Below are 15,943 nucleotides of genomic sequence, written 5' to 3'. Positions count from 1 at the left end.
AGATCTAGCCAAAGTACGCAAATCCTACTTCGGACCTGAATAGCAGGCAGTTACTTTGGGCACGCTTTTCATCCAAAATCTCATGCTGCCGCCTATCCCACAAAAGTTAACTTCTCAGGATTGGTCCCTGCAGACGTTCAGCTAATGTAACTACATTCCGGTATTAGCATTGAGGTTGTAAGTAAACAAGAACAGTTCCAGCACATAAATATCATATTGATATTGCAAAGCTTACAATTCTTGTTAAATATCTACACTGCACTGTCCAATTTACAGTACATTTACAGTGAAATAATACCACGCTATTGTTTAGGAGGAGTGCCAGTTTAACATGAGAGTTATTTATAACAAATAAGGCACATTTTGCGAGCTTGATACAAACTTTTGAAAATAAATTCCAATGGTTAATTGATCAGTCAAAACTTATTCACATGCCCTACTGCCATCTATTGGCCAATATCTAAATATGCACCTGGCTGGAATAATACATTATGGCATTCTCTGCATTTCTCTTGCAAAGACGATGGTTGAATTCAAATGAAACTCTTATAGTAACCTTCACAGGTAAGCTTATGAAAATGCATTAATGGTGATTGCCATCAGCAAAAAATATGAGAGGTGGATTTGATCTTGGTGCACATTGGGCATCATAACTTATGTTAGAACCCAGACATCGTACCAGAGCCTATTATAATCCAACCCCGGCACCACCCCATACCGAACCTGCCATTGTCACAACCCATAGTAAATCTCCATATACACAATTCAATTAATCCTATCTGGAAATGCAACGTGTTAATTCTCATGTTCTTCTCAAATAGGATGTACTGGGATAAATGGAACATGCGCTTCTAGCATTCTCCTTAAACGGAACTGTGTATACCACTATTCAGACAGAAGCAACATTCACTCTCCACATGAATATGGCTCAACCATCATTCCTGTCTCAACTTCCCAAACCAGAGCCAGGCCTCTTATGTTTGTCTGAAAAATGGCCACTCGAGAAACCCTCCTTCTGTTCAATTTCCATTAACAAACTGGCAGCAGGATGTATTTTATCAGAGAATATGATTTGGAAAGACTGCAAGAGCTTGTCTGGATCATTCCATGCKTGGTTCGTTACACAGTATGGCTGGTAAAGGCTTACCCATTCAGTATTATTCAGMCCCTGTAACTGTAATTAAAWCCGGTGTGTTTCTTTCTCCKYTTTTCTGTCAGCCTCTGTGACAGCTGTGTTTTATCTCTTCAACAGGCTGAAACAGCAGCTGCAGCTGAATGTACTGAAGGCCACTCCAGAGAATGTGCTGTAGTTTTACTGGTTGAATAATGTAGCATTGGCATAAGCCTCATTTAGGGGAGGGGAAAATCTGCAGTTTCCTCAGAACTCTATGTATTATCTAAAGTATAGCAGTGGGAATCAGATATGAAAGACAACCAGGGATCTGATAATCATCTTGAACAAATGCACCAGACTACAGTGCATCTACTGTCCCAGTGATATCTTGTAGCCTGTCCCCTGATCCAGACTTCAGGCCTCCACATCAATATGTCTCAGCCACGTTTACTGATCATTATTCGATCTGTGGTGAAGGCATATCTTTATTTACCAACAAATTGGACAGGGTGCTGTGTTTTTGGTCAACTGTCAATTGTTGTAATGCATAAAACCAACTCCTCCATTCCTAGCAGATTAAGACGGGTATGAAGTAGCATTTCACAATTGAATGACGTTCCAATTTAGTCAAGACGATCCTCGAAACTTGAAAAGTTTTTGCCGCGGGTTAATTCATGATTTAGATCAATAAGGATATCATTTAGAATCTTTGGTAAATTTAATGGTTAACCACTTCAGGATTTTCAATAATAAGACTGGAATTCCTAGCAGCTCGCCTCACGGCTATACAGAATAGGGTAGAACTTGACATGTTGTTAGCATGGGAGGGGGGAGTATGCCAAATTATAGGTGACCATTGCTGTACATTCATATCCTGGGGTGAGGGTAACTTGAATATTGCAGTGGAACATCTGAAAGAGCTCAGTGGTGATCTCGCAAACGAACACCAACCAGACAACAATTGGAATCCGTTTGGATGTGTTCAGTCATTATTTGGAGTTATGGGAGCTACAATATTTCATTGGTTGATTTATGGCTTAGTTATTTTATTTACAATAATGCTTATTATAACTTGTGTTAAGAAATTGTGCAGCAAAACCGTTGAGACTATTCTTGCCATGCCATTACTGACCCCTGAAGGAGACACCTATTTACCTGATTTATTTCCTAAGTCTGATTACATGTCTGATGAAGACTATGATAATCCATAATACCAAGGTAAAAACATTCAGTTAAMGGTGCAGCATGTCCATAGGCCATGATCACGACGGGGAATTTGTGAATGGTGCTCCCAAGGTAGAGTTATTGGCCTACTGTCATGGTGAACCTGTGGCAATATGGACAGTCTCAACGAAGCGATTGCCTTGTCTGTGGTGATAAAGTAGGTACTGATGCTTAAATTCATATATTCCTTCTGAGAATGGGTGCACTATGTGAAGTGATGGAACTCAATAACAATGGTGGGCATTTACAATGGTAATATACGAAGTGTGAGAAAGTCTTTCCTTTTACCTCATTTTAATGTGTGTTTAATGAAAATGCTTGTAAATCATTTTCTATTAGGTTGAAACTTAGTCTCAAAAGGGAGGAAATGTCATGGAACATTACATAATTAGTCATGCTATCCCGTGTTTTACTGCTTAAAGAATAGTCTCTTGTTATATGCTAGTGTTTTTTWWAAATCTGATACAAACTTGTCTTTGTGTGACTTCGTCACAAGACTGGGTGTATAGCTAAGATTTGTTAGGTGTGACCGCAGCATGTGAGATATCCCGTGAGTTTACTATCTGCAGAAAGCCAGCTGTGTGGAACCTTGCAGGAAGGAGCACATTATAGTGTGAACTGTAACGAAACACAGTTATACGGTTGAGCCATCATGATATCAACCTCGGTCTATCTTAATCTGCACAGACAAACCAATTGCTTTTTACACTATGTTCTGCCCCTGTTTCCACACATCTGCTAAACTGCCACCTAGACAAAAMAAGTGCTTTCTCTATAAAAGCAGAGACCCGGCTATGTTTGTTAAGCTTTCAACTCTGAACCATTCTTGGTAATGGTTGATTGCTTCATTTTTGCAAATCTTATAATAAAGTTGTTGTAAGAGGAATCTACAGTCTCTCTCTTCCTATAGAATTACTACCACACTACTCATCAGTCCAGAGTAGACCAGCCCTCATTGATGGGACCGTGCCGGCTGCAGTCTAAGGTTATTTATCTTTAATAGCATTTATTGAGTAGTTGACCATTGGAATTGAGTGTTTAACCCAACCACATAAATATCAATACATCACAGCAGGACTGTGGTCAGGGTCCTCTCAGATTGAACCTCTCTTCCCAGGGACAACACTATTGATCTTTGTTTAAGGGTAGTGTTTCACCAGTGAGCTCGTATGTAGCAAGGCCCACATGTCCTTAAAATCAGAGTAATTCACCAGACCTTTCACTTAGCTTTCAAACGATGCTGATGATGCTGAACCACAAAACCACATGTTGTCCATGGGCAGGCAATCAAACTGAATCGAATGGACCTTGAGGCTGTGGATCAAATCATAATGTCACTTGACATTTGAGTGGATAGCTTTCTTTGCCATGTGAAATATTGTAATCTCATTGGCCACTCATTTCATAGTGACTTAGTGGTGATAACTTGATTGGGCTGGGGTATGTATCCCTCTGCTCTGCAGACCTCTCCAGCCATCTCCTAACCACAGTCAAGGCCAATCTACAGACTCCTGTATTTTACATGACCAGATGAAAAATGCATTTCTACACGTGGGACTGAGTATCAATTAAGACATGCAGAGATACTTTGTTTAGTGATGAGGGAGTTAGAGTAGGAAATGGCCCTGTCTTCCTCTCCCTCCCCTCTGGTGTCACACCAACAGATGTCCCCATTACAGAGAAGCCACACTGAGAGACACATGACTGAAACCTCTAGGAGTCAGCTGTAGTATTCATAAGACTCATACGTGGGTGGCAGGAGATAGTTGAGTGGTAAAAAGCATTACATGACATGAACCAGAACAACATGATCTATTTCAGTGATGAATAGACAGTTTTTCTCATGAGACATATGAAAGAACTATGTCTCTACTTGTCTAGACACTCATTAAATGTCGACCTCAGTGTGAGGGATCAGGGATGTCATAAAGGAATTGAAACAGGGCTTAGTCTATTTTTGCTTTCACCAATATCAGCCTGGGTGACCACTCTTTCCTGTATGTACCACACACACAACATGCTCAACCCTCAGGAGAGTTMAATAAGAAAGGGGTATTCTCAACCTGGTCTCYGAGCATTTCGTATTATTCTGTACGTGAATCCGAGACAAACCTTTAGTATTATATATTACGTTTCTTATTGTATATTAATTTGTGGATGTCCATCACCCATTTTGTATGATATGTTACAAATTACAATTCACATTACATTATAGGGGTTAGGGTTAAGGTTAGGGTTTGGGGAAGGGTTAGCTAACATTCTAAGTAGTTRCAAAGTAGCTAAAAAGTAGTAAGTAGTTGAAAAGCTGCTAATTAGATAAAATACTAAAGTTGTCCGTGATGAAATTTGAACTCGCAACCTTTTGGTTGCTAGACGTTCACATTATACGCCCACCCATCCACCATGACCAGCCACCCTACTTTCATTTTCGCCTTAAGTAACCATCTGTCTTATGTAACCATACCAAGCGTAACATATCAAACTAATTTGAGTGTCCTGGATTTACATTTACTATGTTACGTCTAGTCTATGAGACTAGGCTGGTATTCTAGACACACAAACAGGTCTGCAGGCTGTGACACAGACATATCATCACTCCCCAGTGGTAACTGGTCTGCTACTATRACTACTGCAGCATTCATCAGCCTGTCATCTCAGCTAGCACCAACGCCTTCTGCAGATATTAATTACCTAGAGCTGAGATCTATCTCTCTACAGATCTGTCTCCTTCTCAACGCTTATCCCATCACATTTTTCACACCCCATTATAAGAGGACAAAGTGATTGCGCATACCATGGAGATGAGCGCAAATGGAAATATCTGAAATATCTATATTGCGACAGCTGTTGAAATTTGCTGGAAAAAAGGTAAACGTTTCGGTCATACTTGTGCAGTAACGGTTATAAAAGAGTATAGCTGCATTCACATATTGGAATTTGTTTAATGTGGAAAGCAAAATATTTTCTGAAAAATACKTTTTTTCCATAGACTAATGATTTCAAATAGCCTTTTCAAATCGGCTTAACGTTACTGTGAAAGGGATTTATCATTCCCATTCAGACCTGCTGTTCCACACCATCATCAGCTCTGTATAACTAATGGGACACCATACGTTATGATGACTTTATAGGCCCCTATTGTTGCTTTGATGAGCATYACAATTTCACAGGCACAATGTGAAAGCATATCATACTGCCATAATGTTTGATATCAATGAGAGAGAATGTAATATCCTGACATAAATATTTGACACAATACCTACAGCACTGAATGACTTAAACATGTGGTTGCCTTCTGCACCCCCACAGATGCACCCCCCATGCTTCAACAGAGTCTGAAAAGCCATGCTTTGAAGATTTGTTGAGGGTGTTCTTTGCTTAGTGCGTGAGGATAAAGCCCTGATTGTTGGGCTCACTTGTCTGAGTACGAGGGGGAATTATAATGTGCTGCTGGAGCCAGAGAGAGCTGCTCAACAGGAGACCCTTGCAGTGTCTGCTCTCATGCAGGATGCGTATGGGTGAGAGACAAGTAATTTTATGAGCACAGATTTTGTTTATTGTTGGGTGATGCTTTACAAAACCAYTCTGTTACACCCTCAACGGAATATTAGGAAATACTTGTATTTTGAGCAAGGTTTTATTATTCAAATTGGATGTATTGTCTATTATTCAGTGAGTAGGTGTTAATACAATGCTATTGTTAATACATACCTGTGATATTTTCAAATATCCAGTAAGTGATGGTTGTTTTGCTATTTCAATGGATCGCCACTCAGTAGCGTGTACTGTACTCAGACTAATTGCTTATGAGGTGGTCTCACTCGTATCTGACCCAAAATAAATATAATATTTCTACACCTCTTTACTGTTGGATCTACATTCACTTTTCTCGTGGTCTGTTTGCTCTGAGTCTCCGGAGCATGGCTGCTATTCTCCTATTTCTTTGGGAATGATTGAGCGGCTTGAATCTTTAAAGTTCACCCGCTTCCTCAATAACCAGTGTTCTGTGCTGCCAGTCTAATGGAGATCACATGGTCTGTATAGGCACTAACAGTGAAYTGTGAATGTGTGTGGGAGAGTTGAATAGAATTCCACATCACCCACTGCTTCATTATTGGTTACTATRCTGAAGAGGGCTTTTTTTCCACACAGTACTGTATAATCAATGGGACAATGTGAAATCAGCGCATTAAAGGCTGTACTTTAAAACCTATTCATATATCCAACAATACATTTCAACCCTACAGGGACATAGTCTAATCACACATGGTGAGCAGCAACATTACTGCATTAGCTCCCCTTTCCATGGTTGTTTGGGATACATAAAGGCCATGGCTCATTGTGATTGGCGATGCACTGGACACAGGTCACATGTATAATTGGTCCATTAGAGGCCTGGTAAAAGCTTTCATCACTCCCCCCACTGTGGTCCCCGTCTGCCCCCCCCCCTCTCCCTGCTCTAACACAGTGTAATGTGGGGGTTATTACCTTGGCAGTGCCAGCTCTCAGACAGGCCAAACAAAGACACACAGGGCCATTTAGAAACACTGATGAACTATTTCCTAAGTGGACTGGATGTGATTGGACAAACTGGGCCTTGGGCTCAGGCAAGTAGTAACACTTAGCTGTTATGTCATATGTATGATATATGAATCATACTCTTGTCTTGATATGAAAATGGCAGATTTTCTGTCAGGAGCAATGTCAGTTACAATCCTAAAGTCTTTCAGGCATGAATTGGGTTGCCAATTTGTTGGAAGGGTTTCATTACTGTTGTGTTGGACATGTACTGTAACCGATCATTGCCATCTACTGTATTAGAGAGAAGGGGGAGAGAGAGGGGGAGTTTGAGGGGCAAGGGGGTGGCACTCTATTTGCCAGGCACATCAGTGGCATGTTAGAATGCATTATTCTTCTGCAAGCCTGTCATAGTTCATTCATTTGCAGAGACAAAAGATTTTGGCTTAATGCTGTGTTGTTTTTTCCCCTTCTCCTGGTGTTGTCACATGAAAGACCGCGGTGGGATGAGAAACAATGGGCCCGACAGCCCTCTGCTATCTGACAGCTCTGTAAATGTCTATTAACACAATACTTCTATGTAATTACATCGCTGAAATGACAGCCGTTGTGATTTTTCAGCCTGACATGAGCAAGCCACGTTGACTAGTGATGAGAACTATAGGCATAAAGAGCTCTGCGGCTGAACCAATTGCTACTGGAGGATTTCCACCTCTATACCTCAAACCTTACTACACCGGACCACATTGTTTCAGACACATTTTCATTGCACATTGGGTAATTGATAGGGAGGAGACCTGTGTAAGGGTGTGCTGTGGTGTGTGGTCGTGTGGTTCTGTGTTGTGACCTCACCTTGGTAACGCAGCAGCAGCAGGGAGCCGGAGCGAGGCTGCTGGTCACTGCGGTAACGGATGGAGATCTGATTGCTCCAGCTGCGCACCACCAGACCCCTCATCAGGACGGTCTCATTGGCAAGGATGGAGGACTCCCGTCCCCCCATGTCCTCCACCGTCATCACCTCCCCCTCCGACAGGCTCACGTTCAGCACCTGCAAACGCACACACCACACAGGTCAGTCCAATGTCGCATTTGTTTCCATTGCGTGATGTGTCCAAACAGTCTGGTAAAATGTGTTATTTGTTTCTTTGCTTCTCAAGCTACAGTTGTCGGCAGTCCAGGAGACAAACTAGTTAACGCTCATTACCACACAGCAGAATGGGACACTGCATGAATGGTTAATGTCCAGCTTGAGATGTAGATGAGGTTTAATACAAGATATCATCAGAAACACTGCCACCTAAATCCTCATCATTCCTCACAACTGCTGCATTAGGACTGAGGGTCTGGCCCATATTCCACCCCATAATCCGGTCCCTCTTCCCACCTAGCCTGCCTCCCTCCCACTTTGTACATCACTGCAGGCGAATGTGCCCCAGAAACCATCACTCGACCCTGACTGGCCATTTGTGTGGTCACGGCTCACATCAGACGGGATTTTAATTCAATTGACATCCCCATCATTCCTGTCTCAGAGCCAGTCTCTTAATGTTTGCTTTGAAAAATGGGCCACTCGAGATATGCCTCCTTCTGTTCAATTTCCATTAACAAACTGGCAGCAGGATGTATTTTATCAGAGAATATGATTTGGAAAGACTGCAAGAGCTTGTCTGGATCATTCCATGCKTGGTTCGTTACACAGTATGGCTGGTAAAGGCTTACCCATTCAGTATTATTCAGGCCCTGTAACTGTAATTAAATCCGGTGTGTTTCTTTCTCCCATTTTCTGTCAGCCTCTGTGACAGCTGTGTTTTATCTCTTCAACAGGCTGAAACAGCAGCTGCAGCTGAATGTACTGAAGGCCACTCCAGAGAATGTGCTGTAGTTTTACTGGTTGAATAATGTAGCATTGGCATAAGCCACATTTAGGGGAGGGGAACATCTGCAGTTTCCTCCGAACTCTATGTATTATCTAGAGTATAGCAGTGGGAATCAGATATGAAAGACAACCAGGGATCTGATAATCATCTTGAACAAATGCACCAGACTACAGTGCATCTACTGTCCCAGTGATATCTTGTAGCCTGTCCCCTGATCCAGACTTCAGGCCTGGCGTGTGGTGTGGGAGCSTGCTGTGGCCTCCGGATAGGCTGCTCTCCCAGGGGGAATGAGAGTGTCACTGAGGCAGACTGAGGGAGCTCAGAGTGCGATGCGGAGGATCACCAGGCGAGTCACTGGCACCAGAATGAATTTGGTCTCACTGACAACCTGTCACTCGGTTGAGGGGATGCCAACGATGGGTGTGAGGGGGTTTACTCCCGCTATCACAGACAGAGCTGAAATGCGACTGTCTGTTACTCTGTCTCCCTCAGACATCAGCCAAGACTGAGGTCAAACTCCTTTTGTTCTTACCCAGAATGCTACACAAAAATAAAGCTTTCCCAGGTCATCAAACTATTTTTTTWAAATTATAATTGTAAGCCTCATCTAGTTGATGCCCACAATCAAATACTGTACAGAAAACAGGTGTACATTGAAACTATTTAGTCTTTCCATAACCAAATGAATGTAACATTGTGTTGACAATCACGCCTCTCGTGAATAATGTGGAGATTGAAAATAACACCAAACTTGATCAAGCCATCACTATTCTATGCATTTACCCCCAAAACTGGCATGTGATCTCCATGGGGCCAATTCTGGCCCAAGTTAAGCGTGTGTAAATGGAACTTAATTCCCCTTTTATGCACCTTTCTCTCTATTAATTTTGGATGGAATTTAACGAAATGAAGGTGTGGTGGTGTTTCTACAGATACTCTGACCTTGACTTATTTCCATCACCTTTACGCGTGATGACATCACAGATAAAGTTGAGTAACCTGTCGGTTCTAAGTGGAACAACTGACAACTTTATTTTTTAGATAGAAATAACATCATTCTCTATGCATTGTAAGTTACAAGTTGATAAGAACTATTGATAAGAGCTGGGTAAACGAGTTAGACACTTGTATAGGGGGATTATAAATATAAATGACAATTGTTTTAGATATATTTTACCTTATGATCACTGGAGACAAATGTGAAACCAGTCACATGGCTGCAAACTGAAGCATATCAACACATCATCTTTTCCACAGTGAAGCTTATGAAAAACTGGCTTTACAACTTGCAAACATGAAGTGTGGAGACACAAGCTATAGGCTTCTTTAGCCAAGCGCAAATTACAATATAGGGCCAAACCTACGAGTTGATTTATGATTTCTAAAATGTTTTAATTATATAATATGACTTTTCACTGTATTTTTTACAATGTGTATCGTGTTAAATATTAGCCAATATCGGTAGCCACTGTCTGTTATACCAACATACATGTATAACTGTCACTTTAGTAGTTTCCTTACACTTTCCTCTGTCATGTTGTTATTTGCCGATAGACAGCTGCCTCTGATTGGGAACCATACAAAGAAATAGAACACATAGATTTTCCCACCCAAGTCACACACTGACCTAACCAAATAGAGAATAAAAAAGGCTCTCAGGTCAGGGCGTGACACATGTTTGTGTGGTTGTTCCTGAGGATCGCTAGCAATACTGAATCATATTATGCATATTACAAGTTGTACAATCATTTGGAACAGGTAGCCTATTTGAAACATTATGGAACACAGACCATATGTAGCAGYTTAAACCTTCACGACGACTGCACCGTGGTCATCACAGTTACATAATTAGTGAGGATTATTAGGGTAGATTTATAGGACTACTGGTTGACCCTATATTCCCCTATTGCATGTGACAGCATCCTTTTCATATACTAATTGGTGCTGAAAAGGAGACGAGTATGAGTGTATATAATTGATCCCTATTATGAACCCGTTCTATCTGTATATTCAGTGAGTCTGTCGACATACWTCAAACTAAAAAGTACACCATGTTTAAAGGGATTTTTTAAGATAAATGTACAAAAAACAATAATGAATGAAATCTCCACGAGAAAATGTGTTGGCCAGCAAGTGTGAGGGTTTTCCGTGGTTGAATTCAAATTATTCAGTGCACGCCAGGGAGTCACACCTGCAAAGCCCGTTACGCACCTGCATATGGTAAGTCTAAATACCAACAATCTATCTGGGAAGCGAGGAAGAATACAAAGTATTTAAGCCTTGAACTCATTCACTTCCTTCCTTCATATATATATATATATATATATATATATATACACTGCTCAAAAAAATAAAGGGAACACTTAAAAAACACAATGTAACTCCAAGTCAATCACACTTCTGTGATAACACAACTGTCCACGTTAGGAAGCAACACAGATTGACAATAAATTTCACATGCTGTTGTGCAAATGGAATAGACAACAGGTGGAAATTATAGGCAATTAGCAAGACACACCCAATAAAGGAGTGGTTCTGCAGGTGGTGACCCCAGACCACTTCTCAGTTCCTATGCTTCCTGGCTGATGTTTTGGTCACTTTTGATGCTGGCGGTGCTTTCACTCTAGTGGTAGCATGAGACGGAGTCTACAACCCAACAAGTGGCTCAGGTAGTGCAGATGATCCAGGATGGCACATCAATGCGAGCTGTGGCAAGAAGGTTTGCTGTGTCTGTCAGCGTAGTGTCCAGAGCATGGAGGCCGTACCAGGAGACAGACCGTACATCAGGAGACGTGGAGGAGGCCGTAGGAGGGCAACAACCCAGCAGCAGGACCGTCACCTCCGCCTTTGTGCAAGGAGGAGCAGGAGGACCACTGCCAGAGCCCTGCAAAATGACCTCCAGCAGGCCACAAATGTGCATGTGTCTGCTCAAACGGTCAGAAACAGACTCCATGAGGGTGGTATGAGGGCCCGCCGTCAGGTGGGGGTTGTGCTTACAGCCCAACACCGTGCAGGACGTTTGGCATTTGCCAGAGAACACCAAGATTGGCAAATTCGCCACTGGCGCCCTGTGCTCTTCACAAGATGAAAGCAGGTTCACACTGAGCACATGTGACAGACGTGCCAGAGTCTGGAGACGCCGTGGAGAACGTTCTGCTGCCTGAAACATCCTCCAGCATGACCGGTTTGGCGGTGGTCAGTCATGGTGTGGGGTGGCATTTCTTTGGGGGGCCGCACAGCCCTCCATGTGCTCGCCAGAGGTAGCCTGACTGCCATTAGGTACCGAGATGAGAATATCACCTTGAGAAACTTTGGATATCAATAGAATGCAGACCTCATGTGCTGAGGGTCAGCAGTTCCTGCAAGAGGAAGGGATGCATAGACTGGCCCGCCCGTTCCCAGACCTGAATCCAATTGAGCACATCTGGGACATCATGTCTCGCTCCATCCACCAACGCCACGTTGCACCACAGACTGTCCAGGAGTTGGCGGATGCTTTAGTCCAGGTCTGGGAGGATCCTCAGGAGACCATCGCCACTGCATCAGGAGCGTGCCAGGCGTTGTAGGGAGGTCATACAGGCACGTGGAGGCCACACACACTACTGAGCCTCATTTTGACTTATTTTAAGGACATTACATCAAAGTTGGATAGCCTGTAGTGTGGTTTTCCACTTTAATTTTGAGTGTGATCTCAAATCCAGACCCCCATGGGTTGATAAATTTGATTTCCATTGATATTTTTGTGTGATTTTGTTGTCAGCACTTCAACTATGTAAGAAAAAAGTATTTTATAGAATATTTCATTCATTCAGATCTAGGATGAGTTATTTTAGTGTTCTTAATTTTTTTGAGCAGTGTATAATAATATATATATATTATATATATTATTATATATTATATATATATTCATTATTATGCATATTTGTTAAATCGATGGGAGGTTGACATTCCACCACCTCTGCCATGCAAAATTCATACATATTTCAGTCAGCATTAGCTCCACAAACATCAGACCACTACTCAAGTCAATGCCTTCATTCTAAAATGATTCTGCAATAGGACCCGGTGAGAAGACAGATTGCTTCACTGTTGGAACTCTGCGGCCTCTCCATTGACAGCTGCATGATGCTGGGTGTCATGGTGGAATAAAACTGGAACATTTTTGGGTAATCAAGTAAACTCTAGTGGTCTGTACAGATACAGACATTTATTCATGTTACAGTTGTGCAATGTCCAGTGTCTTATTTCACAATTCATAAATATAATATTCAAAAAAAGGAAATGCTTACACTTTGTTTAGGTCTGTGAGTGTGGATTTCTAAACGTGACAAGAAAATTGGAGATTCGGGGGAAATTTTGTATTTAAAGATGAGTGCATAAAACATGATACGATTTAGTTGACATCCTGCCCAATACCAATAAGCCACTCCATAAGAACCTGAATATATATGAGGAAAAGTCAATTTTATTTCAGGGATAATCCCTTTTATCTGCAGGCCAAAGTAAGCTGTTTGTTATCGAGACAGGAGACACATGGAAATGGGTGGCTTAAAAAAAATTAAATTAAAATTGCGGATCGTATTGATAATCCTCATTCTAGTTGCAGGGCACTTGAGGGTTGACATGGCTTCTCAATCCATATGAAAGGTCAAAGGAGCACAGAGCTGGATTGCCATGGAGGAGAAGTGGTTACACAACACACACGCTGATTACGAAGAGTCGCTGATTACCCATGGAGGAGAGTGTTACACAACACACAGCTGGATTACCCATGGGAGGAGGAGTGTTACACAACACACAGCTGGATTACCCATGGAGGAGAAGTGTTACACAACACACATGCTGGATTTGCCCATGGAGGAGAAGTGTTACACAACACACAGCTGGATTACCCATGGAGGGAGAAGTGTTACACAACACAACAGCTGGATTACCCATGGAGGAGGAGTGTACCAACACGACATGCTGGATTACCATGGAGGAGAAGGTGTTACACAACACAGAGCTGGATTACCCATGGAGGAGAAGTGTTACACAACACACACCTGATTCCCATGGAGGAGAAGTGTTACACAACACACAGCTGGATTACCCCATGGAGGAGAGTGTTACAAACAACACAGCTGGATTACCCATGGAGGAGAAGTGTTACACAACACACAGCTGGATTACCCATGGAAGGGAATGTTACACAACACACAGCTGGATTACCCATGGAGGAGAAGTGTTACCACACACAGCTGGATTACCATGGAGGAGAAGTGTTACACAACACACAGCTGGATTACCATGGAGGAGAAGTGTTACACAACCACAGCTGGATTACCCATGGAGGAGGAAGTGTTACACAACACACAGCTGGATACCCATGGAGGAGAAGTGTTCACAACACACAGCTGGATTACCCATGGAGGAGAGTGTTACACACACACAGCTGGATTACCCATGGAGGAGAAGTGTTTACACAACACAGCTGGATTACCCATGGAGGAGATGTTACACAACACACAGCTGGATTACCCATGGAGGAGAAGTGTTACACAACACACAGCTGGATTACCCATGGAGGAGAAGTGTTACACACACAAACGCTGGATTACCCATGGAGGAGAAGTGTTACACACACACAGCTGGATTACCCATGGAGAGAAGTGTTACACAACACACAGCTGGATTACCCATGGAGGAGAGTGTTACACAACACACAGCTGGATTACCCATGGGAGAGAAGTGTTACACAACACACAGCTGGATTACCCATGGAGGAGAAGTGTTACACAACACACAGCTGGATTACCCATGGAGGAGAAGTGTTACACAACACAGAGCAGCAATTCCTCCCAAAGGGAACTCGATGTGTGTGCAAGCAGATCTGCCCAGGAAATCCAGCTCTGCTCATCCTAATGACTACGTCCTTGAAGGACTGAAGACTGGAACGAGTGTCTCTCATCTCTTCCTCATTCATTCAGTGATTTGAGAATGTTCTTGCTGTGGCTGACATTTCACTTTATCTCCACAAGGATGTGGAACCACTGAGATATGCAGGAACCTTGAGAGACAAAGGGAGGGGAACAAAGAAATTACATTGAAGTTTAAAGCTCTCTATTTTTCTAAGCGGCCCAGTGTCCATTTATTCAGAGCCAGGTCTTCAGACAGGGGGAAAACAGTGCTATGGCAGTGTAAGAGTTGTGTGCAATATGTGATYACAATATTCATGCACTGAGGGGTAGGTTATGTGAGCATGTGCACATACAGAGGTGTCTGAAATTATTGACACCCTTGATAAAGATTAGCAATAATGACTGTATAAAAGACATAATTCAAACACTGAGCTATATCTTATGCAATTTTTGTGGGGGAAATTATATTATTTTATACTAATAGAGTTGTTCAGGGAAAGAGATTTAGTTTAAGAAGTAATATATATAGATTTTTTTAAAGGTAGGGGTCAAAATTATTGAGACCACTAAAGATTCTCATGACTAAAGTAGTCAAAAGTGTAGTATTAGGTCCCGTATTCCTAGCACACATTGACTACGTCAGACTTGTCACTCTACAAACTGCTGGATGCATTTACAGTGTCCATTTGGCTGTTCACATGGAAACAATGGATAAACTAGAGCATAGTCTTCTGACCTGTGCCATCACTCCGTGTACATGTATACGACAGCCACCTGAGGGACAGGCGGGCAGGCAGCAGGAATTTGTACTGGAAAATAGTATGGGTCCTTGGGGTCCTGTCATCCGTCATCCATCCTGAGACCTGTCACTACAGCCAGGAAAAGCTGTCCTGGCTCAATTATGAAGCATTGTCCATGTCTGGAGACATCAGGCCCTGTTATCTCTAGCAGCACTGCAGCCAGGGGACCACAGGGAGCAGAACTCAGATTATACACACACAGTACAGTGTACTGCTACTACAGGATCATAATGAGACCTGGCTTATACCCCTTAAGCTTTCAACAAAATGGATCCCATTGGGACAATAGCCCAGGGTAGCTGGGTCCAAGTAAACAAAAACAGTGGCAAGCTTCTGGGTTTCTGTAGTTTTGCACCAAGAGGTATTGTTCCATTTTTGGGTCCTGTTGAGACTTGAAGTTGTTATTTTTGGGGGGTTGTGTGTACTTAGTGATGGCAGCCCGCGGTATATGCATCTGTGATGGGCTTACAGGCGCTAGGCCGGGAAAATACAATGTCAAAATACTTCTTC

The 15,943-nt window shown here is 42.4% G+C and overlaps 1 protein-coding gene and 1 long non-coding RNA gene across 7 annotated transcripts in view; one reads left to right on the top strand and one right to left on the bottom strand.

Annotated features, from left to right (window-relative positions):
* Positions 1–15,943, bottom strand: part of LOC111950797 (seizure protein 6-like) — a 249,655-nt gene that overhangs the window by 80,664 nt on the left and 153,048 nt on the right. For all 6 annotated transcript variants that reach the window (XR_011473977.1, XM_023968695.2, XM_023968690.2 and 3 more), the window contains exon 4: positions 7,709–7,904. Coding sequence is in view for 5 of the 6 variants with exons in the window: in XM_023968695.2 (XP_023824463.1) it covers positions 7,709–7,904 (196 nt within the window). In the remaining variant the exon portion in view is untranslated. The remainder of the gene's footprint in view (positions 1–7,708; positions 7,905–15,943) is intronic.
* LOC111950799 (uncharacterized) lies at positions 5,508–9,307 on the top strand. The gene is made up of 3 exons (XR_002875529.2): positions 5,508–5,856; positions 7,722–7,927; positions 8,681–9,307. It is a non-coding gene; the product is annotated as an uncharacterized lncRNA (long non-coding RNA).

Source organism: Salvelinus sp. IW2-2015, linkage group LG23 (assembly GCF_002910315.2).
Source record: "Salvelinus sp. IW2-2015 linkage group LG23, ASM291031v2, whole genome shotgun sequence".
NCBI lineage: Eukaryota > Metazoa > Chordata > Actinopteri > Salmoniformes > Salmonidae > Salvelinus > Salvelinus sp. IW2-2015.
The sequence above is the reverse complement of the archived record's forward strand: the minus strand, read 5'-3'. Positions and strand labels throughout refer to the sequence as shown.